Here is a 23,343-nt window from a genome sequence, read left to right on the forward strand (position 1 = left end):
CACAAGTAAGAAGCAAACTCATCAAAATTCAATTCTTCGCTTAGTGTTTTATCGATATTAAGATTTTTGGGTAACTTCAAATTAGTACATTTGTGACAAATTTACTTTTCGTCAGTTTTTGTTAGATTATTTCATTAAATTGTTGAGTTGTATGACATGTAGCAGTTGACGGAGTATACCAGTTTGAAATTTTTAGCATTCGTTTGTTATCATGTGTATTAGTTTGGAGTTTTTTGTAGTATTGTTCAAATTTAATAGAAATCAATAGATGATAATTTTTGTCACATGTGCAGTAATTTTGGGTTTTTTATGGTCAATATTGGATTGGAATAAATTTGTCACGGAAGAACGAGTTTGGATTTTTTTGGTAATAAAAAATTAGTTTGAAGTAAATTTATCCAAGTGCAACAATTTGATTGTTTTCGTGGTAATAACCCTAAATTATATGGTAAAAGCCACTAAAAACTCTAAACTATATCTACTGCAATACATTAACCCCAAACTTATATTACAACATTAAAAATTTCAAACTTATACCCGTGAGAGGCATGAACATTCACTCAACACTTATTTTTTCTGCGACACAAAAAACTCAAGACTTGTATTATGTGACACGTTTACCCAAAACTTACTTTTCGTGATCAAATGGTTTTAAATTTAGGCCAGCCCCACACATTTATTCTCTGTTAAGATTTATTTATCTTTTATCTTTTTTCCTTCCTCCTTCATCTCCGTCGTCGCTCTCACTGCAACCGCCGTCCTTATTGTGACCATGGCCATCGTTCTCACAATTGCCAAATTAATGAAGAAAACAAAGGAAGAAATTAAAAAAATGACAAATAAAACGAGAAAAGAAAAACATACAATTAGTCGATGTACTTTTGCCATGTGAGTGCTGCATCAATACCATTTGCTTTTCATTGTCCAAGTAGATAGCTACATAAGTTTTTTGGTGATGTCCATTAATAGAGAACGAATGTGTCGTACGAGTATTTTTTTGAGATAAATGTGTCATAAGTGTACAAGATTGGATTTTGACTTCACTGGAGAAATTTTTGGCTAAATGTGTTACGCAAGTATAAATTTTGAATTTATGATGTCTCATAAAAGATTAGAGTGAAATATCTTATGGAGTTACAATTGGCATAATTTAAATTTTTTTGTGACTTTTTTTTTGTATATTATAATCATTGTGAAAAATGCTCTAAAAAAACATCAAATAGCTCATAATAAAACAACGGAAAAATTTTAAATAAGAGCCTGAAGTGTCACATATTATTTTAATTAAGGGTCCGAAGTAGTAAAATCATTTTAAATAAGGACATGAAATAGCTAACAAATCTCGTCGGAGGAGGGGTATTACTAAACATATATATTTTTATATATTTTTGATTTTGTACTTTTCATTTTTTCCCTTTTTGCCCTCCCCTCCCTAGACATAGTGAGTCGGCCTCGTGTGAGGGTCGCCCTCGCTGGTGTCTGGTGAGGGCAACCCTCATCTCGCCTGGGGTGACCTCGCTCGAGGTTGACGTCGATGCCGACAAGGGAAAGAGGAAAAATGTAAAAGAAAAAAAAGGAAAGGAAAATAAATAAAGAAAAGGCACAAAAATTTTTAAAAAATCAAAAGACGAAAATGCCATTTGGCTAATGAGGTCAAACCTACTTTTTATGATTGATATGACCACTCGAGATCATTAATTTAATATAAGATCCACTTGTGGTATTTAATTAAAGTAAGGTCCATCTGGAAATTTTCTCTAAAACAATTGGAAAAATACAGAATTGAAAATCGATTTTCCAAATCCATTAACTATCGTGTTCCGAGAGAGACGAAAATCCCCCTCGCTAAGCTGTGAGCACTGCACTCCTCTCAGCTCGTCGGAGCCAAATTTGTCCGGAAGAAGAAGGAGGAGGAGAAGAAGAAAGAAGGAGAAGAAGCAGAAGCAGCAGCAAGCTCAAATCCTGCCAAGAAGACGCAGAGATCCCCCCAAAATCTCTCTCTAGCAATGCCTCCTTCTCCCTCTTTTCCTTCAGGTGAAACTCTCTCTCCCTGGGTCTCTCTCTCTCTCTCTCTCTTCGACTGCCGCGATTTCATCAACTTCCGATTCTCCTTTCACTTGGCGCGTCCCGATTTCGCGCTCTCACGAAAGCCCTCCCCCTCCCCCTCTGCAGGAACGCGCGGCAACCGGTGGAAGAGGCGGAAGCGGGAGGCGACGCAGCTCTCTCGCCGGCACAAGGACGCCGCCGATGACGACGACGAAGACGAGGAGCCCAACGACCTCGACGACGACCTCGACCGCGCCGAGGACGCCGACGCCGAGGACGCCAACCCTAGCGCCAGCAACCACAACCACGCGGCCGCCGATCCCAGCCCTAAGGAGACCGAGGTCTTGTCGGACGGGGGGGTCCGCATCTGCGACTTCCCTCCCGTGGTTAAGCGTCCCGTGAACCGCCCCCACTCCTCGGTGCTCGACCTCGTGGCCCTCGAGAGGGCGAATTCGGTTGGAGAGAACAGGGATCAGGTGCAGGGTGGGGTGGTTTGCTTGGAGAATGTCTCGTATGGGCAGCTCCAGGCTCTTTCTGCTGTGCCGGCGGATAGTCCTGGTCTGGCGGATTCGGATAAGGGTGAGGGGGATACTCCGTCCTTCGTCGCGACACCGCCCTCGATTATGGAGGGGATGGGCATGGTGAAGCGGTATGGGAGTAGGGTTCATGTGGTGCCAATGCATTCAGGTTCTCTCTCTCTAACTACCAATGTGTATATGAGTTTGCCACCGATAAAAATCTGGATCATGTAGTTAGATTTCATTATTTTGCTTTTCCTGCTGTGCTGACTACTGAAGTGGTAGTGAAACACGTTTTCTTGGTGCATAAGAGTTCCCTTGATTGATAGCTGATATTCCATTAAGCAGATTCAGTCAAAGAATTGACAATGAGGTATCCCTAGCATAGAAAGCTTTTGCCAATTGTTGCCTCTGGTTAAAGGGTCTTGGTGTGTTGATGCGAAATGCTTCAGTTTTGCCTTTAAAAACGATTGTTGTGATTGTTCATGAGGTACATTTTTATCTATGCCTAGGTAGCTTTGAGAATTCACACTTGATTTTTGAGAAGTGAATTTTTTGGAAACCATAAGCCAAGTTTGGAGAAATATGATACAACTTCAGCTCAATAGAATACTCATTAATTTAGTTGGGTGAAGAAAGTTATGCCGGTATCAATAATTTACAATTTAAGACCAAGCTCTACAGGATAGGAAGATGTCTTGGATGTACTTTCATTCAAGTTTCACAGTTTAAGACTCTGCTCTATAGGATATGATCATAGGAAGATGTACTTTGATTCCTACTTGAAGTACTTTCTGGCTCCTGCAATGATGGACATTTTGGTGTTCTGTATAGTTATGTTACATGTTTACTTTTGAATAATTTCCCATTTCGTACTAGAAACCGTGGTAACCTGCAGATACAAGCAGTTTCTTTTTACCGTTGGTGAGGAGTTTGACTTAACTCTTTCTCGATAAGTTTGTAATGCTTTGTGCTAAATGATCATTCTCATCTTACAATCTATTGGAACTGCTCTAAAAAGTAAACATGCTAAAAGAGTCTTGTTTATACTTCTAGAACATAGACATGTTACCGTTTCACACTAGAAGATTCTGTTGGTATTGGCACGCACGTGTTATTTCCTAGATTTACTGTCACTTCCACTCAAGTTTGCTACTAGTCTGATACTGAGTAGATAAGTCATAAGCACATCACCAATCACCATGCATACGTCCATGATGTTCTGTTAATAGAAAATTTTCCTTTTTTGTAATATGCTCGGCCCTTGATTGATAAGGAAGTTTAGTGACTGGTTAATGGTTTTTGGTAGACAATAATGTAAGTGAACTTTTTATGGTCATCTTGCCCCCCCAGCTCGTGTCTATTCATTGGTTATGAGATGGTGCTGGTAACCATCCTCTCTTTCGTCTTTCTTGAATATGTATCATGACATTGTATAATAGTTTGGCTTTCCTTTTGTTCAGACTGGTTTTCGCCTACTACGGTGCATCGATTAGAGAGACAAGTGGTGCCACATTTTTTTTCTGGAAAATCAGCAGACCATACCCCGGAGAAGTATATGGAGTGTAGGAACTATATAGTTGCCAAATATATGGACAATCCAGACAAGAGACTCAGAGTTTCTGATTGCCAGGGATTGGCAGTCAGTATTCAAGATGACGATTTAAACCGGATTGTCCGCTTTCTGGATCACTGGGGTATCATTAATTATTGTGCTGCTTCTGCACCTCCTCGTGAATCTTGGAATGATGGTTCGTATTTAAAGGAGGATCCGAATGGGGAGGTTCATGTGCCATCAGCTGCATTGAAGTCCATTGATAGTTTAATCAAGTTTGAGAAGCCCAAATGTAGGCGAAAAGCAGCTGATCTATATTCATCCTCATCACATAAGGATGGCAAGGTTTCTGACTTGGATAACAGAATTCGAGAGCTCCTATCTGGAAATTGTTGTAGTCATTGTTCTCGGCCTCTTTTAGTTGTGTATTATCAGTCGCATAAGGAGGTAACTTCAGATTTTCTTTGTCATCTCAGGTTCTTAACATGTATTGTTCTCCCTATGATTCATGTTTATGTCGGTGTCCACAGATTGGGAATATAGAGACTCATTCTATCTTTTGAACTGTGGATTTACAGGTCCTGATCCCAGTATTCTGGTTGACTAACACTTCTATTTTATCAGGTGGATGTATATCTTTGCTCTGATTGCTACCATGAAGGAAGATTTGTTATTGGTCATTCAAGTATAGATTTTACAAGGGTAGATTCCACAAAAATCTACGATGATCTAGATGGAGAAAATTGGACAAATCAGGAAACATTGCTGCTGCTCGAGGGGGTGGAACAATACAACGAGAACTGGAATGAAATTGCGGAGTATGTAGGCACCAAGTCTAAAGCGCAATGTATCCTTCATTTTCTCCGGTTGCCCATGGAAAATGGTATACTGGAGAATATTGAAGTTCCAGGTACATCAATGTCATCCAGTTTATCAAATGGAGCTGATCAGTCTCGTCAAAATTCAAATGTCAATGGGGATATAAGAGGTAATTGCTGATATTTAAAGTTCCGTTTAGTTGTGAGCTTGCAATATCGTTTGGCTGCAACCTTTCTTCTTTATTCAGGTTCCTGCCATCAAGATGCAAACTCTGAAGACAGGCTTCCTTTTGCCAATTCCGGTAATCCAGTGATGTCTCTGGTGAGTCTCAACGTTGATTTTGTGCCAAAATTTTTCCCATTAGATGATAGTGCTACACAGTGGAAAACATTGGAGGGAGGAACATGAGAGAACTTCTGCTAGTGCGAGGTCAAAAGTACATCTCAACACTTCTATTAACGCTTCCCTGCCCATATCTTTGGACAGAGGATGCTTGTGTTTACTGCTTGTATTGCTGTCAAATCTTTTAGATTTTTCTTTCTTAGGTGGCATATGATCCATCTTCATTGCTTGACCAGGGTGCAGTCACCAGGATATTATCTATATATCTATCTATCTATCGCAAACATGGAACTGCATGAGTATTGGCCTTTAGTTGTCTTCTTATCTTTAGAACTCTTCGGTTTTGTACCACTACCCACCTAGCAAGAGTTCGGATACAATTCCTATGTCTGCCTACTTGGTTTAGTTTGGGGGTTTGCGGGGGGGGGTGTGTTTTACTTGGTTTTCCATGGATCTAACGCCAATCAAATTTCTAGGTCGCCTTTCTGGCATCTGCTGTAGCACCAAGAGTTGCTGCAGCTTGTGCCCATGCATCCTTGGCAGTGTTGTCTGCTGAAAATGGTGTGGCTGAATCAGGTAACATCATACAGGTGGAGGGATCGGGTCAGGGACATAGGTGAGCAGCTTTCTTAGTTCTGATTCTCATTGTCACCTCAATATCACTGTTTCCTTGCTGTTTGGATTTCAATTGAATTGATTTTGTGAGCTCTTAGAGAGTATTATGATGATTTTAATAAGTTCCCTTTCTGGTTTTGCTTCCTGTTCTGAGTAGGATTTATGTTCCTCATATGTATTTCCTTTTTAATGTGGTGTAATGTCTTTATATATCATGCACTCCTTCTGTTTTTTTATAATTGATTTGGTTAATGAAAGTTCAGTTTTGGCAATTATTTGCTACCGCGATTTGTATGACATAATTCTCAGTGTGATGCTTAGGAAGTCTTTGGAGTGATGCGTAAAGATATTTAACATTTTCTTCAGAAATCTGTTTATTCATTCCCAGTGTTTTCAGTAGACCTTTTCGCTCAGACCCTCGTCACTTTTTCCTTAACTGCTGTCAGAATTCAGCCTAAGCCTTTTAGTTGCCGTTTGCAGTACTGTAACAGCCACTAAATGTACTCCCAGACCTGAATAGCATCTCACGATATCAACTGATCTCCATTCGAAGAAATATTCCAAAGCTTTCTATTCAGTCATCTGACTTGACCTTGAACTCATAGTATTGGTCAAGTTTTTCCTGGAATGTAGAGTTAATTATATTTTACTTACGTGAAGGATGCATTTGGAGACATCACGAGCTGGAGATTCAGTCCAACAAGAAGGTTTGTTGGAAATTTTCCAGATTCTGTGCATTTTTTATTCTATGCTGATCTCTAACTAAATTTCACTACGGTTCTAATGGTTGCACTTTATAAGAGATTTGCCTGTGAATTGGTTTAGGTAATCAAGATGAGGCAGATGGTTCATTGCTGTCCCAAGAAAAAGTCCAAGCTGCTGCAAAAGCTGGTCTTGCTGCTGCTGCAACAAAGGCGAAATTATTTGCAGATCATGAAGAACGGGAAATTCAAAGGTTGTCAGCTAATATCATAAATCATCAGGTGAAACTATGATTATTTGATTTATTCAATTCGACTTCCTTTAGTTAAACTGTTGTGCCGTTTCTAAATGTAAAAGTAATAGATGATCTTTAGTTAGAGATTTATATTTTCAATTTCTTATTGCTAAAATCTTCTCAAGTTTTTGACAATTAGTTTTCAGAATGAATATCATTCGTTTTCACATAGCGGTAAGAATTTAGTTTCACGGCGAGTCCAATCTAGTTTTATATGGAACATGAAAAGACCTCTTTGAAGGATTTTATTAATAGGAAATAGGAAAAGTTGAATGCTGCAGAACCTTTATGAAGCTTGAAGTTGAAAGGACGGGTATCATGATGCCATTGAGGTTTCCTCTGTGTTTGGCAGAGGTCACAATTGTTTCTGGAGTTTTTATAACTTGTACTCACTAATGCTTATGGATGACTCTTCCATATGCCTTCTACCACAACTTGCACCAGTAGAAATAACTGTACAAAATTTTGTGTTTTACCCTGACATCGCTTGTTCTACATCATAGAAGTTTAACTAGAGGTTATGACCCTGTATCAAGCTTTAAGCTTGTCTGTGTTTGATTTATCAATACATGCTTTGTTATCTGGGTTACTTACAAGCTTTCTAGTTTTTTGGACAGATGATTTGTCAACAGAGTGATGCTAGGTATGCAAAGACCGATTTAAAAATTTATATACTAGTGGAGTTAGACTGCAAGTTTTTTATTTATAATTATATTTAAGAATCCATAAGAATCTACGACATTGCTCTATATACTAATCGGGTAAACCAATCTTTGCGTACACAGCATTAGCTTATCAAGTTTGCTTTGATTAAACAAATTTTAAGTTTACTCTGATGTATATTAGGCTGCATGTGAAACAGCTTTGTGTTAATTGTGACATTGATGTCGTTTGGATGAAGACTTGTTTAACTCTTCTGTGAGAACTCGGTCTCTGGGGAACTGGAATATTTCGGTATCTTGATTTTTACTTGCCCAGTCATCATTGTGGTTACCATTATTGCCCTTGAGTGCTGTGAATCTTTTGGATGGTAAAACTTTAGCTAGCAAATTTGTTGAAGGGTACCTTTTTGTTATTGCTGTAGCGTTCGCTTGTTTCTATGTTATCTTGACGCGTTGTTGGTGTCCGCAATATCTCTGTCTCAGCAGTTCTGCTCAGAAGAGCATGAGGCAGGTCACAATTGTGAGCAAGTTCTACTAGTGAGTTATAACAAGAAAGATCAATTATTTTTGGCTGGATGATTGGACAATGGATATTGTTGTCTGCATTGCTGAGAGTGTCTCATCCAGATAAAACTGGATAAGCTAATTATCCACCTCTTAAAAGGGGATAAAAATAATTTTGGTTTATCTTGGACCTTGGTTTCTCATAAGCTCTATCTACATGTGCAGTTAAAGAGATTGGAGCTGAAACTGAAGCAGTTCGCAGAAGTTGAGACCTTGTTGATGAAAGAATGTGAGCAGGTTGAGAAGACAAGGCAGAGATTGGCTGCTGAACGAATGCGAATTATGTCAACCCGCTTTGGAGCCACAGGAGTCACTTCACATGCAGGCGTAACAGGAGTTGCTTCTCCAATGGCTAACAGCAGCTCTGGCAACCCTAGACAAGCAGGCATCTCAGCATCACCTTCGCAACTGAGCACACCGGGATATGCCTCCAATCAACAGATTCCTCCTCACATGCCATTCATCCAACAACGGCAGGCAGTGTTCCCACTCGGGCCAAGGCTTCCACTTTCAGCGATAAACTCGTCATCAGCACCTTCTTCAAGCATCGCTTTTAATGCTCCCGGAAATTCCCAACCTAGTCTCAATCATCAAATGCTGAGGTCAGTACCAGGGACTAACTCTAGTTTAGGTTGAAAAGGATAGCAAATGTACCTTAGAGTAGGTGGTCCATTAATTTAACAAATTGGACGTGATTATTATGCTGGGAATTTCCAAGGACCAAGGGAATTTGTCACTAAGGTATAAAAAGAATTGTTCACACATCCTTCTCTGTATGTTGCTCCATTACTTTTTATCTTTTAGGCTTGGCATTTCGCCCTTTCCCCAAACCCCCAAGATATGAGAGTCGAACCTCCAACATGTTGAGATAGATGTGGGGCTTGGTAGGTCATGTGCCACCTTGCCAGGAGTAATCGATCGAGAATTCAGTGTATTTCCGAAAATAGAGAGAGTTGACTATGCGCAGCGGGACTTTAAGAGATTATAATTCTCGTTGGGTTAAGCGCACAAAAGATTGGCCATTTCTGATCCCACAGGCTGATTGCAAAGATTGGAGGAAAACTGTGCACTGTGTCCTTTTTCGGTAGCTAACCTTCAAGTGGACTCGACCGGTTACCTGATCTTGACCAAGTGCTGCCATGATTAGCCAAACTGTAATGCCTGCCACGCGGTGCTTTCAGCTTTTTGTTGGCACCACATAGCATCTACATGGGTGCCCATGAGTATGTGGGCATTTGGAAAATTATTGGAACAGGAAAGATTTTGTTGGCCGTGAACTGCTCGTTGGCTGACTAGATCGACGGTGATCTTGTCGCTGGCGATGGAGGGCTCGACAATCAATCAGAGGCCCAGCCTCCATCGTTAAAGCGGGGCTCGGACCACGAGCTCAATCTTCCGTCGTCACATTAACTTCCAGCTGCTTACATGAAGAATTGCAGGGTTAAGCACGAAATCACTGCGGCACCCATCAAGTTTACTCTCGCTAATGGACGCTCAATTACAATTAATTCGATTTCTTGTTCCTGCGGTGTGGATCGGTCCACCCCCTAAGCCCATCCAATTTTTCATAGGGAGATTGTGAAACGGGGAGAGACTGCTAGAATAAGTAAAAGTAATTAATACTGTTACATTCGAATGGTGCCTACTGCCTAGTCACTTACGCTACGATTTTAATAAGCGACAGGGAAAGCATAAAGACACACTTAGATTACAGTAGCCAAGGCTTGGTCCTTAGAAGTTGAGCCTCTGCTAAGAGAGTTGGCCTTGGGGATGCGTACATATATCAGATAGAATACAGCAAATTATGACCTCATAAGTCATAACACGGCTCTCTCAAAAGTTTTGACATCCCATGGCCATTTCCCTCGACTCGAGTACATGGTCGATGATGATGCTCTTCAATCACAACTTTTCCTATTCGGGCAGAGGGATATCGGCCAAATCTTCTCTGTATGGGATTTCATCCTCCTCTTCTTCTCCATCGGCATCCTTCAACCCGCTCTCTACGTTGCCGGATCTTGTCGGGTTGTGCTTGGTCGGCTCTATGAAAGTTACAACGGTGTCCCTCCGGAAGGTCAGATAGATTATCGCAAAGATATAGACTGCCATTAAGGGAAAAACTATGATCCCGACAAACACGTTCGCCACTCTCGGTAGACTGTTGTGAATCAGCCAGTCCACGAAACCCGTGCTCAGGTAATATATGTTGATGCCAATTATCCCGAAGCCAAGTATCCACGAGATGACGATTATCTGCATTGAAAATTTCGATCAGTATCGGCGTTGTTTATGCTTTAAAGATCCGGCATTTCGGTCTTACAGTTCTCATTCACAAGGATGGATTCACTAGGTGCACTTGCACACAGTGCTAGTGGGACGCGAAAAGCAAGTGGCGATTGCTTTAAACTGGAAACTATCAACTTACGATGATGGAGTTCTTGTGTGGTCCCATCTTGGTCTTACTGCTGCTGAACTTGAGGAGAGGGATGAGCGCGAACGGAAGTTCAAAAGAAAGAATCATCTGCTCAGTTCCAAATAAAAAGTTCTTTCAATCAGTCGAAATTGGAAGAAAAACATGCAGAGAGACAGATTTCAGAGGTTAAGGTCGACTAGTTACGAACCGATGCAATGATAATCAGTCGCCCTGCACCAGAAGATCCGCCTATAATCGAGACAATGAGACTAGGCGTGATGGCGATGCACCTTGTCAACAAGTTCCTTGTCCACTTCTTCATCTTTAGGTCCAGAAATCCCTGAATGGCGATGCATACCCCGATGAATTAGCAAGCTTAGTTTAAAGTAAATAAAGATGAATTCGATGTCTAGCAGTTTTTTTCCCCTGAAGAGACCTGCATTATGAATTGCCCTGCATAGGTGCCTGTGATGGTGGAACTCTGGCCGGACGCCAGCAGTGCGATGGCGTATAGGGTCGAGCTTGATCTTCCCAACACATTCTGCATAGAGTGACTTCAAGAAAATTTAAAAGGGAGAATTTTCGCGATAGCAGTGAATCCTGTAGTACAAGAAATCATGTATAATCATGCACCTTTAGGAGAAACGATGCAGAGTTAAGTGTGAGATCACTGCACGTGTTCTCAGTGCTATTGGAGAGATTCTTGGCCGAGCAAACGGCGCCCGACACCGAGACAACTGCAACGTTTATCAGAAAGGCTACTAGCAATGCGAAACCGCTTTCTATAAGGAAATATCTGCAGGCATCCTGCGAAGTTAACAGAGTATCGATCGTTGGGAGCTCCAATACATTGGCATTGTGGTACTTCTATAAACATGTAGGTGCAGATTCATGTAAGTTGTTCCAGTGGATGTCATGCTTACATTGATGCCGCGGACAGATTTCGGTACTTTCCTGGACAACACCAATGCAGAGTGGAGAAATAGGTTGTGCCTGTCGGAGAGAAAGAATATGACTGGTCAGAAGAACCGGTCCAAAGACAATTTGAGAGCATGTCGAAGGTCACTTCACGGTGAGACGAGATGTTTCTTATGTGCAGGAAGAGAGCTTACGGCATGACGAGGGCGCCCAGGAGAGCGATCGCATCGCCAGTGGCTCCTTGACCTCTAAGCTTGGGGACAAACATGCCCATCAGGACATCAGATGCCGGAGGCTTCACATAACTCATTTCCCCGAAGAAACATGCTGCCATTATGAACACCAGCACTGCTATCAACATTTCCAGCTTCCTTACCTGCAACAATTTCACGAGAAAGCAGAAAATTTTGAGCAACACTAGGTCGAAGTTATGGTTGAGCCAGTACTGCAAAGAGTGGTAGAAGGGCAAATTTCATATAAAAGTCTGAAGTGGCCAACTTAGTCTTAAATGAGTTGACCGATTCATTCTTCTTTAATTTGCTTGCACCAGAAATAAAAAAAAAGGACACTTCTCTGGACTTTGCCATCTAGTTTGATGACTCCCCACCAGATCAGTATCTAGCAAAATTAGGTATCAAGTGCCGGATCCTTTTAAAGTTTAGCTCTGGAACGAAGAATCAACTTTTTCAAATTTTGGAGGGTATCGTCACACCTGGAATACAGCCCGGGCAAACCACCAGTCACACAGATTCGAAGTACCAAATGTACGAGTATGAATGACAGAATCGGCCAAGGAAGTCGGTTGGGCATACAAAAGGCGGGCAACAACAATCTATAAAATTAATATTAACAAGAAGAACAACAAAAATTGCAAGCCTACCCCATATCTTTGTAGGCCAAGAAGCAGGAGTGTGCTACAACCAGTGAACAGAACCCCAGCCCACACCGGTATGTGGAACAGAATGTTCAATGCAAAGGCTGTCCCAATAACTGCATATTAACCAAATTCATATTCTACTATTAGATGAAATCAAAAAGATTATAAATGATTAGAAAGCCGATGTCCCGAGAGAACATGCCTTCAGGTATATCTGCAGCAATCACAGAAACTTCAGCTAGCAGCCAGAGGCAATACTTCACCAGCATGGGATACTCGGCCTTACATAGCTCTGATAAGTGTTTCCCTGAAAAGATTCAATTTGAACTATAAAACTGATGTAACCTATGTCATCTTTATTGAAACTTGCTTTGTGTTCTTCTCTTTTTACCGGTGCTCACACCCAGATTTGCGGCGAGTGACTGGATGATTAGAGCAAACACCAACCCAATTAGTATCACCCACAGAAGCTGAAATCAGAAAAGCGCAAGGATCAGTGCTAGTTTTAAGCTTACTTCTCTCTCTGCGCTCCTCTTATAGTAGACATATTATAACTAAATTTTGTACCTCATATCTATGGTTAGCCCCAGCTTGAAGATCTGTTTCCACTGTAGCACAAAAAACCATAGAACCATCTATGTAAATCAAAAGGAGAAAAAGAACCAGGACTATATTATGTTCAAACTTGATCTGACTCGAATAGTCGAAGCTCGATATGTGACTGGTGCTTGGTTAACAGGCTTCATTTTACAAGCTCGAGTTAACACGGCGAGATACTCCACAATCTTGAGCTGGGTTCGCGTCGCTCCGTTAGCAAAACCATGTTTGTTTTATGCTCAGGCTCGAGCTGAAGTTCTGAAAGTGTGATGAATCCAGAAAGGATGGTGCTTATGTGAACAAAAACAAAGATGCTCGACAACCCAATTAGGATATCGAAACCGTTCGGTCAAGAATTTCGAATGCTCAACCTTGATCAGTTCGACTTTGTGATCTCTTCCAACTAGAATGGAGTCGAGCCAAGCTCGAGTAATTTGCAAGTCGAGCTCGAGTGATCCATAGATACTCGACGGGAGTCGCAACCCGAGCGCTAACTTACTAGTTTTAGTCCACCAGTGTCTATGGTTAGCATAGCAAGCAAATGGCAAAATGGTTTTGTTTTCCATCCAATCTACAGCAAGTTTCTCCATTCCAAATTTGACTCTTGATCTTAAGAAGCAGAGTTGGTGTTACAATATTTACTTTTTGCGGTCAAAGTAACTGGTTGATTGATATTAAATTCTGAACGAAGCGTATTGTCAACTGTCAAGCAGTCTCAAGACCATTGCAGGTAGGGATAGAGATTTTTACAGTTTCCGGGGTCGAGGTAAGCGAGCGAGACGAGGAATCCGGGGCCGACGAATGACATGAATTTTCTCCACCCGGGTTTCTGGTCATCATGAAAAAAATAAACAACGGAACTCGTCAGTCACTTCTCAAAATTTCTTCTTTCGACGTTGTTGATGAGCAGCTACACGCAAATATCAAGTGGTACGAGACAGCTTTTTGTTATGGACAGCAAGAGAGCTATTAAGAAGAAGGAACCTGATGATGATGATGATCGTCAAGCTCCTCATCGTGATGATGACTTGCGCTTTTGTTCTCGCCGGTCGGGCGAGGCAGCGGAGGGGGTGGCAGGGTGCTCCTCCCCTCCAAGTTGATAGCCACTATGCGGTTGCTGCCACTGCCACCGCTGCCGCCACGACCCCGCGACGAAGGAACTGCATCACTGATCACTTGCTGGTCCTGCATCACTTGCATGCTCCTCTCTCTCTCTCTCTCTATCTCTTTAGGTAGAAGAGTCTTGAATGAAGTTTATTGTGGCTGGAAGTGGGTATTTATAGTGCATGGGAGAGAGAGAGAGAGAGTTAAAGCAAATTTGTCTGGACTCCCAATTCGGACAGCACAGGAGTCTCCGTTTTACCACCCAAGTGGCTTTTGCCCCCACCTCTACCCTCTTCATACACAAACAACACCATGCCATGGGAAGTGAGAGGTCACATCTTCTTGCTACAAAATGATCTTACACAACCCAACACCCCTTTCCTTATCGAAGTCTCAATTCTCATCATGAGTTAGCTTTCTAATAGTTCATTTTAAAAGGATTAGGATACTCTTCATTTACCTCATCGATTCTTCTTACCTATCAATACATAAATAAATAAAAAAGTTATCATTATCGATTGCTAAACTCGGTTTTTGTGAAGTTTGGGTCGATTCTTAATTGATTTATTTTTAAATTGAGAGGACATATCCATGTGGATGGTGCAATTGTCAGGAAAATGACATCGAAATTGATAGATTTGCAATTCAAATTTAATGCTAGAAGGAATAAATACTAGAGAAGTTAATGAGGAACGATAAGGAATGACGTAGGGTTGCATGGTTCAATATCGCCAGCCCTCGCCCGGGCCGGTTGCAAGGTCCGGCGATCGGTCGCAGGAAAAACAAAGGGAAGAAAAAAACGAACATGTTCACTGGAAGTCATAAAACTTGTCATGCGAGTGTAATTGAGTCCTAAAACTTGCAAAAAGTGCAATCAAATCCTAAAACTTATCATGTTGATGCAATTAAATCTTTCTATTAATTTCGTCCAATTACCCGCATGGAAGTTTTTTGTTTGTTTGTATATATATATAAAAAAAATATAAATAACAAAATGAAAGAAAAGAAAAAAAAATGCTATAAAAATTATCCACATTAGTGTTGGCTGAGCCAGGTCGGTAATTTTCGATCAAATTGGCCTGATGGACCGAATTGACACAAGTACAAAAAGTGTAAGGCTGAATTGATAAAATAAAAACGGCTTAGAATTGAATTTACATTTATATAATTACAATATGTGTGGGACTTTTTTTAATAATCTCGCCATAAAAATTGTTTCATAAAATTTAGCGGCTGCATTTGTAGGATTTTCAGCAGTTCCAATTTGGAGAATGTTACCTTGCTCTTAAGTAGTCTCACAGTTTTGTTTGACCAGATTTTCCATGGTGTTGCCACGTCACTTGTCGCACACATAGGGGAGGCGACACGTGTGCCCATAACCTTAAACCGGTGGAGTTGCGCAAGACGTCTCAAAGTTTCTGAGGATGTGTCCAAAATTATGCCGCGCGAGTCTTTCGAGATTTTCTGTCTGGATGTATTTCCAGTGTTTAAGCTTTGACTCTGCAAAGATAAATCCAAATACTTCAACAACAAAACAAAATTATTACACCTGAATAATAATTTGTACACTTTCATTTGGACATATACCCTCCTCTTCCTTCTGCAATATGCAATCTTTGACTGAACGATCAATCAAACCAGATTGGTTCAAATCAAGCTAAACGAGCAGCCCTAGTATTGCCAAACAAGAGTCGTAATGTGATATTCCAACCAGTAAAATTCGACCACTATCCCATCCACTAAGAAGAAAATTGCTTCTAAAGATTTTGAAGACACCAGAAGTCTTATACCTTTATCCGGAGAGATCGCCAAGAGCGAGCTCAAGTCCGAGCCCATCAAAATATACATTTGAATCCACCTTCACTCAAAAACTCAAGTAATTGAATTATAGGCCAATTTGAATATATTAACTACTTAACATCATATTAATTTTTCAATGTGAGACTTCTCTTTCACAACTTAAAGGTGCATCTCAACAGCTCCTTTGACCTTTTGAAAGCTTGGATCTGATAATTTGGAATTTAATGGGGGTGAGGACAGCGTGAAGCATTGATAGAATAGGACAGGGAATGAGTTAATAAGGCACATTAATGAACCCATCAAGATCATAGTTTCTCTACTATAAAAATATTGCCTGACGTCTTTAAAGGGGGCAGGGGGCAGAATTGACTCTCTTATAAGGCAAGGTCCATGCCTCTCATGAATCAACTTGTGCTGTCCATGTAGCAGGCTTGGTTCATGCCTTTCGCCCTGTTGTCCTATTTTATTGCACGTTCCGCTGCATAGAAAAAGAGTTGGGATTCTACTTTGAGATACATTGATAAACACCTTTCTTTTTTTTCTTTTAATAGGGAATTTGACCAATTTTGGATATACTTGAATGATTTGACGGACCTACATCAACCCATTTTATGTCGAGATTGGAATTATCGGATAAAGGGGTCACCTGTTGAAAGATCGAAACTTCTATGTTTAGCCGCATTTCAGGCTGGCCCCAGACATGGGTTAAACCCTTGAAGGGACGAAGCCTTTCTCTTGCAGAAATGGTGAAGTAACGATACGAAAACTAACGATTAGTTTTGTGATAAATCAACTTAGACCTTACACCTAAAAAAAACTTTTAGTCTCAAATTTCAAGGTAAAAGGACGCATGGAATATCAATATTTGTGCATGGCCCTCACTTTAGTGCCAATATTTTTTTTTAATCACTTAAGTGTCAAATCGAAAAAAAAATGAACACTTAAGTGATAATTTCTGCCAAAAACGATCACTTAAGTGCCAATTCCGACCAAACAATATACGTGGTATTTTTTTAATAATTTTTTAATATTACGTGACAATTATTTTAAAAAAATAAACCAACGTGAACTGTTCAACTTAAAAATAGTTAAATTTTTTTAAAACTTAAAATCAAACAGAAAAATAACTTAAAAAATCAAAAAAAAAAAAAAGAAACAGAAGTTACAGAGGCGAGGGCTGCCATCCTACCATCATCGGCCATTGCCGGCGAGGGTGGGGAATGGCCGAGAGGGGTTGCTAAGCCTCGGCAACCCCCGTCGAGGCCTTGCCGGGGTTGGCGTGGCAAGGCCCGGCTATAGCCGACCTCGCAAACCCACGGTGAAGCCGACCTCGCCCGGATCTAGGCGAGGTTGAGCCTCACCGTGGTTGGGCACAGCCGGCCTCTCCTAGCGATGGCTTGGCGATGCTTGGCTGTCGTTGGGCAAGGCCGGTCATGCCCGATCATGGCGAGGCCTTGGCGGGGGTCATCGGGGCTCGGCGACCCCCCTCGGCCATCCCCCACCACTTGTAGGCCATTATCGGCAATGGTGAAGCGACGGTGGCGAGGGCTTAATTGCTTCCCACTTTTTTTTTTTAGTTTATTTTTATTTTTTTAAATATTACATGGATTTTTTTATCGATTTTTAATTTATTTTTTTTGCTGATTTGGAAGCTCTGGCGAATCACGTAGATGCCACATTAGATTTCCAGTGAAACTCACCGGAGTTGGCATCGAAATAACCATTTTTCAAAAAATGGGCAATTAAGTGGTTCAAAAAAAAATATTGGCACTAAGGTGAGCGCCGTACACAAATATTGACACTCCTAATATCCTCTTGCCCAAATTTTAGTCACATTAGACATAATCTTTTCGATGAGAAAGCATTCCACGTCAATCCGTAGTAGGAACTCATGCTTTGCCACTACCCGAGCCTCAGGAAAATTACAAATGAAAGTTTTAAACCTATTACAATTGTGTCAATTCAGTCTTAAACTTCTGTTTTTGCAAATTGAGTCCTTAAACTTTTAAATTTGTGCTAATTCAATCTATTCGACTAATTTTGACCTGAAATTGCTGATATGGACGTCGGCTGTCCTACATGGCGCAGCCGACACCGACATGAATAATTTCTAGTAATACTTTAATCGAACATTTTTATTTTTTATTTTTCCTTTTTTTATTTTTTTCCCTTCCATTCTTCCTCTAGCAAGAGAGGCTGACCTCACCTCCGGCCGGTCGCCGAGGTCCGGTGATTTGCTAGAGGAAGAAGGAATAAGGGAAGGAAAAAAGAAAGAAAGAAAAGGCAAAAAGGAAATTAAAACTAAATAATTAAAAAAATTAAAATATCGTTAAAAATTATCCACGTCAATGTCAGTTGTGCCACATAGAATGGTCGGCACCCTTGTTAGGGATTTTCACTCAAAATTGGTCAAATGAACTAAATTGACACAAATATAAAAGGACTCAATTAGTAAAAATAAAAATATTTAAGATTGAATTGACACAATTGCAATAGGTTTATGACGTTTTTTCGTTAATCCCGCCCTCAAGCCTCCCATTTAGTTCCAAGTTCCAAAAATAATCTCCATGCTCTGTAAATTGAAGTATCAATAATTAATTAGTGATGGCTATACTTATTGTATCACTTGTGTCACTCTATTAAATTCTATCTAATCCTATATAACTGGTATTCCCACTATTAAATTCTGGCAGAACAAGCATTAATTCTTATACAAATAAAATATTTCTACTTTTCTTGCTATGTCATTGTCAATGCTGTGAGTAATGGGGCAGGCTAATGAAGTCAAATATTACTATATGGTGCAGGTACTTCTACATTGAGTGATATATATTTTAGCTGATTTTTGTATGGGCAAGAAAGCAATTATCTGATACTTGGGTAGCTTTCAAATTGAGAAACTTATCCTTTATTCACTTTATAATTTTTCTAACTTTGGTTTGGTTTCCTGTTTGATAAGTGAAATGTATTAGCTGTCCTATCTCTAACTCTACTAAGATGGTATGTATCATTAAGCCTAAGATATTTTTCCAACCACCATCCACGATTATGATCTGATCCACTTGGGTTTGCAATCATTCTCCTATTTGTTTTTTGTTGTTAAATAAGGAAGAGAAGGATAGGCTGCATTTATGTTGGAAGTCATATAAAAAATAATAATAGTTAGAGATGTCACATTGACCTAGAATGTCGATACTGCGGGGACCTCTGGCTCTCTTGTGGTGGCTATGACAAAATTTGTTATTGATATATATTCTGCTATACGTTAGAATAATTATTTTTTTGACAAGGTCATTATGGAGGGTAACGTGAACACATCAAATTAATGTGCGAACGAACTTTGTCTATACCGACACACTTTTCGTGTATTTATTTCAAAAATTTATATCTTATTATTGTATTAGAAGCCCCTTGGAAATAGGAATGATCGCCACGATACTTGCATTAGCCATTTTTCATATAACAAAAACAGAAGCTTCATACCATTTAAGTATTGTCATTGTATCTGTTAGGATTCGGCGCACAATCACAACAAAGTAAAGCGTAAAAGTGAGAAAGAGAAATCGAAACACAATGTTTCATTTCGAGTTGAAACAAATATTATTCGACAAGAAAAGAATAAGCAAACATTAGAACCACTAAATGTACACTGTCCTGTTTGCAAGTGGATCTCATGACATAAGTTCAACATAGCACATTCTGAACTACCACGTGTAAAAAATTTAACATTGAGATCACCTGTGACTTTTTCTTGTGGTTTACCGCATCCATAGGATTATTAGATTGCTTTGCGAGCATAGAATTTATTTGGAAAAAGTGCATGAAAAGTCTTAAACCTATTGTATCGATATCAATTTAGTAATAAATCTTTTAATTGGGCCAATTCAACCCTAAACCTTCTATATTTGTATCAATTGAGTACATCCAGCCAATTTTAGCTGAAAATCGCCAATGTAGATACTGGGCTGTCGACGTGGTGCGACTAATGCCGACGTAGACATTTTTTAAAATATTTTTTTAAAATTGATTTTTTAATTATTTTTTTCTTTTTTGTTTTCATTTCACTTTGGCCTTCATGGCCCCGCCGGCTCTAGGCGAGGCGACTTGGCCCTCGCTAAGTGGCTGGGGAGGTTGCTCGCCGGTCAAAGTGAAAAGAAAAGAAAAAGAAAGAAAAGAATTCAATTTTTTTATTAAAAAATTAATAAGAATGTCCACATGAGCGCCAACCATGCTACGTAGAACGACCGACATCCACATCGGTGATTTCCTGTCAAAATTGGTCGGATGGAATCAATTTGCACAAATGCAAAAGGTTTGAGACTGAATTGACACATTTTTGGTACATTTCCTGAATTTATTTAGTGGCCAATGTACTTATCACATTAAAAACAGATACTTGGACAAAATTCGTACGAAGGAATATGAAAAGTTAGAGTATACGGGTCTATATGGTAACACTCCAGAAACACTTTGGGAACAGAAACGCGTATGATAAAAAATTATTGCAAAAGTGTTCCGAAAACACTTTTAAGAAACAAAAACACTTTTGGAGCAAAAATGAGAAACAAAAAAAATTTGTTTATGAGTTTTGGAACACTTTTTAGAAACAACTCGAGGGCGAGCATGTGCAAGCCACCATCGCTCACCATCATCGGCGAGGAGTTGAAGCAACCGTCGCCGCCCGTCACGGGTCTCCGGCAGCTGCCGTCCCTCTCCCCCGCTGGTCACCGCCGGCCGCCACCACCCACTGCTTGTAAATCCTTTCTTCTGGTGAAAAAAGTATTTTTTTTTTGTACTTACCAAACGCGTTTCTGTTCTCGAAAATCGTAGCCAGGAACGGAAACACAAAAAAATGTTTCTGTTTCAAATATGTTCTAAGGAAAGTAAACGTTACCATACACAGCCTACACTGCTAGTATAGGGCGGTCTTTATCGACTCTTGATTTTCAAGGTTATTAATTATCATTAAGTCAAGGGTGAAGAAGGCAGTTCTTTTCAAATAACTTGAACTTCTTTTACACTTTTATACTAGTAATGTCTCCTACAATTACTCAGCAAATAATATTGAAATTTTAAACCACAATGACCGTCTTAATATCTAACTCAACGTCCGAAAGTTTTGAAAGGAAAAAGAAGAAGAAGAAATTCAGATATTTGAAGTGAGATCCAAAGTCAAACTATCCTTCTTGCATCCCACTATTCTAATACATATACAATGCCATAGCAATGTTCGAGTATTAAGGGTGAATGATTTCAGGTTCCGTATAGGTTTCATCCGGAATCTGGAATCTATTTGTCGGAACAGGTTCTTCATTTTTTAGAATCTGAAACCTACCCCGCAGACTATAGAACTTAAAACCTGAAATCTACCCCGTCACGGGTTCTATAACCAGGTTCGTGGTCTACCCAAGTTCCACATGTATTTTTAATTAACGATTACAGTAAATCATCACCTTTAATAACCATTATTTTCTTCTACAATCCATTGACCACAATTCATATTTTAACATATGAATAAATATGAAATATTAACAAAGTAAAAGTTTCAATTATAAATATCGCCGACAATAGAAATTCGGACTAATAGTTCTAGATTACAAACTTATCATCGAACGCCATGGAAGACCACAAGATCACCTGAAGACATATATCAAGAAAAACACAAAAACTTATTATAGGTTATATATTACAGGTTCCATGTACTTGGAACATACTGTGCATACCTTGAAATCTGGAATCGGATAGATTCGTCATCGATCCGGTTTCAGGTTGTACCCTGAAACCATGTTCACCCCTATTAAGTATGATATTTTTAAGAGCTGCAAAAGCAAAATAACCTAGAATCTAATTTAATTTTTAGAATTTGTAAAAAAAAGTAATTTAAAAAATTCTTCTCTTCTGTCCGATTTTGATGACATATAGTAACCAAAAAAATTGAAGCCGGTCATTAGAACTCGTAAGACAATGTTGAATCGATCAACTTCTCTCGAGTCTCAATTATATCTTCTGTCTTTCCTTTTTTGCCTCGTGAAAAACTGCCCTCTTTCTTTCAAGGAAAAAGTTTACCAAAAATTCCCGAGTATGTCAATTATAACATTTTGTACCCTAATTTTTTTTTTTGTGACATAAAAAATCTCAAACTATGTCCATTGTGATACATTTATCCTGAATATTTTCTTGTGACATAAAAAACCTTAACCTTGTATTCATATGACATATTTATCCCGGTTAAGGTTTAGTCAGATGATTTTTTAGCCAAAACAACATCATTTTAAAATCGCGTTTGCACCATATCAACATTGCTTCCGGCATCCGTGTATGCAGATTCTTTACGATAATCATTGACGGATGGTAAATCTATCATACATGTACACGTTTGGAATATTTGGTGTTACAGAAAAAAGTTTAGGGTAAATATGTCACGGTAGGCATAATTTATGATTCTTGGTGGCTTTTGCCTTTCTTTTAATTCTATTTTTCCCCTCTCGTGAATCATATTTCTTTATATATATGTATATAATTTTTCATTTCAAGCCACTTCTGAATTTGAATGGGAAATTCGCTAAAATTAAAGATTTAGGTAAATTTTTGTCATACATATTTGGATTGTATCTTTTGATGCTAGCCCCTCATGTCATTTTCGGTTAGGTACAAAGCACAAACATTAAATTGTTATTAGCTCTTGTCATATACCATGGTTGGAGTGGATTCGAGCATTATGATATATGTCCTAGAAAACCACCGTCCACTATCCAAAGAAAGCACTACATTATTTTAATAAGCATACATCAGCCGCAAAAAAATAATAATAATAAATTGCAACTTCTATAGTGTTGGCATGCAAAAACGAAGGTGATGTCAGAATACTTTATTTTAAACAAATGTTTATGCTGCCTGAAACGTTGGAGTACAATAACATAGAACTTAGAAGCAATCTTCTGTATTTTTTTTTTTTAATTCCGGCTGACCAGTTCTTAGTTTTTTTTTTTTTTTGGCCGAGACCAGTTCTTAGTTCAACTGGCGTTGATTAGGACGGCCAATTTTCGAACCGTGTAGGTAAAAAATAATTGAATTGAGCTCAATTCTGATAATGTCGTGTAGTGCCGTATCTTGCACTTGATAATTATATCATGTTTGTAGTAAAAATAGAAAGGAAAGTGTGACATTACCAAATAACGTGATGGTATCGGAAAGATCCATGTGAGGATCTTAATTCGGCACGACACGATAGCAACAAGTCTGTCTCGCCGCATCATCCGGTTCCCGCTTTATGGGGGTGTTGGCGAGCCGCAATTTGTCAAAATCTCGAAGATGGCGTGTAGTTATAATTGACTGAGGAAGGCAACCAAATCGAACGAACGATGTTTGTTTGCACATGAATCATCTGTCACGCCTAATTGGCGAGACCCATGCAACTTTTTTCCCAAAACCTTGGGTGATTGGCCAGTTGATAATTATTCAAAACCCATCATTGATGTGACCCATTCTTTACAATGATTTTGCGTTCGTGAACTAG

At 39.5% G+C, this 23,343-nt stretch overlaps 2 protein-coding genes across 2 annotated transcripts; one reads left to right on the forward strand and one right to left on the reverse strand.

The window, feature by feature from the left end:
• Window positions 1-1,771: 1,771 nt before the first annotated feature.
• Window positions 1,772-8,882, forward strand: LOC115734163 (SWI/SNF complex subunit SWI3C). Its single transcript, XM_030664784.2, has 9 exons — window positions 1,772-2,034; window positions 2,173-2,733; window positions 4,028-4,566; window positions 4,744-5,107; window positions 5,186-5,259; window positions 5,757-5,896; window positions 6,556-6,602; window positions 6,721-6,878; window positions 8,284-8,882. The coding sequence occupies exons 1-9, from the start codon at window positions 2,007-2,009 to the stop codon at window positions 8,752-8,754; spliced, it is 2,382 nt and encodes a 793-aa protein (XP_030520644.1). The 5' UTR covers window positions 1,772-2,006; the 3' UTR covers window positions 8,755-8,882.
• A 998-nt stretch (window positions 8,883-9,880) lies between these two features.
• Window positions 9,881-14,150, reverse strand: LOC115734174 (metal transporter Nramp5-like). The gene is made up of 13 exons (XM_030664797.2): window positions 13,908-14,150; window positions 13,674-13,752; window positions 12,894-12,934; window positions 12,718-12,796; window positions 12,529-12,633; window positions 12,330-12,439; window positions 11,644-11,825; window positions 11,455-11,524; window positions 11,165-11,338; window positions 10,968-11,072; window positions 10,740-10,871; window positions 10,544-10,639; window positions 9,881-10,371 (listed from the first exon to the last, which is right to left on the reverse strand). Exons 1-13 carry the CDS (start codon window positions 14,121-14,123, stop codon window positions 10,033-10,035), a joined length of 1,728 nt encoding a protein of 575 aa, XP_030520657.1. The 5' UTR covers window positions 14,124-14,150; the 3' UTR covers window positions 9,881-10,032.
• Window positions 14,151-23,343: the final 9,193 nt, after the last annotated feature.

Source organism: Rhodamnia argentea, chromosome 2 (assembly GCF_020921035.1).
Source record: "Rhodamnia argentea isolate NSW1041297 chromosome 2, ASM2092103v1, whole genome shotgun sequence".
Classification (NCBI taxonomy): Eukaryota; Viridiplantae; Streptophyta; class Magnoliopsida; order Myrtales; family Myrtaceae; genus Rhodamnia; species Rhodamnia argentea.

Excerpts from the sequence above, each read along its gene's own strand:
- LOC115734163 (XM_030664784.2), top strand. The coding sequence starts at position 2,007 with ATGCCTCCTTCTCCCTCTTTTCCTTCAG. Across the intron at positions 2,734-4,027 it reads TGTGGTGCCAATGCATTCAG|ACTGGTTTTCGCCTACTACG; the intron begins GTTCTCTCTCTC and ends CCTTTTGTTCAG. Across the intron at positions 5,897-6,555 it reads GGATCGGGTCAGGGACATAG|GATGCATTTGGAGACATCAC; the intron begins GTGAGCAGCTTT and ends ACTTACGTGAAG.
- LOC115734174 (XM_030664797.2), bottom strand. The coding sequence starts at position 14,123 with ATGCAAGTGATGCAGGACCAGCAAGTGATCAGTGATGCAGTTCCTTCG. Across the intron at positions 12,440-12,528 it reads TGCTGCAGATATACCTGAAG|TTATTGGGACAGCCTTTGCA; the intron begins GCATGTTCTCTC and ends GTTAATATGCAG. Across the intron at positions 11,073-11,164 it reads CTGCATCGTTTCTCCTAAAG|AATGTGTTGGGAAGATCAAG; the intron begins GTGCATGATTAT and ends CACTCTATGCAG.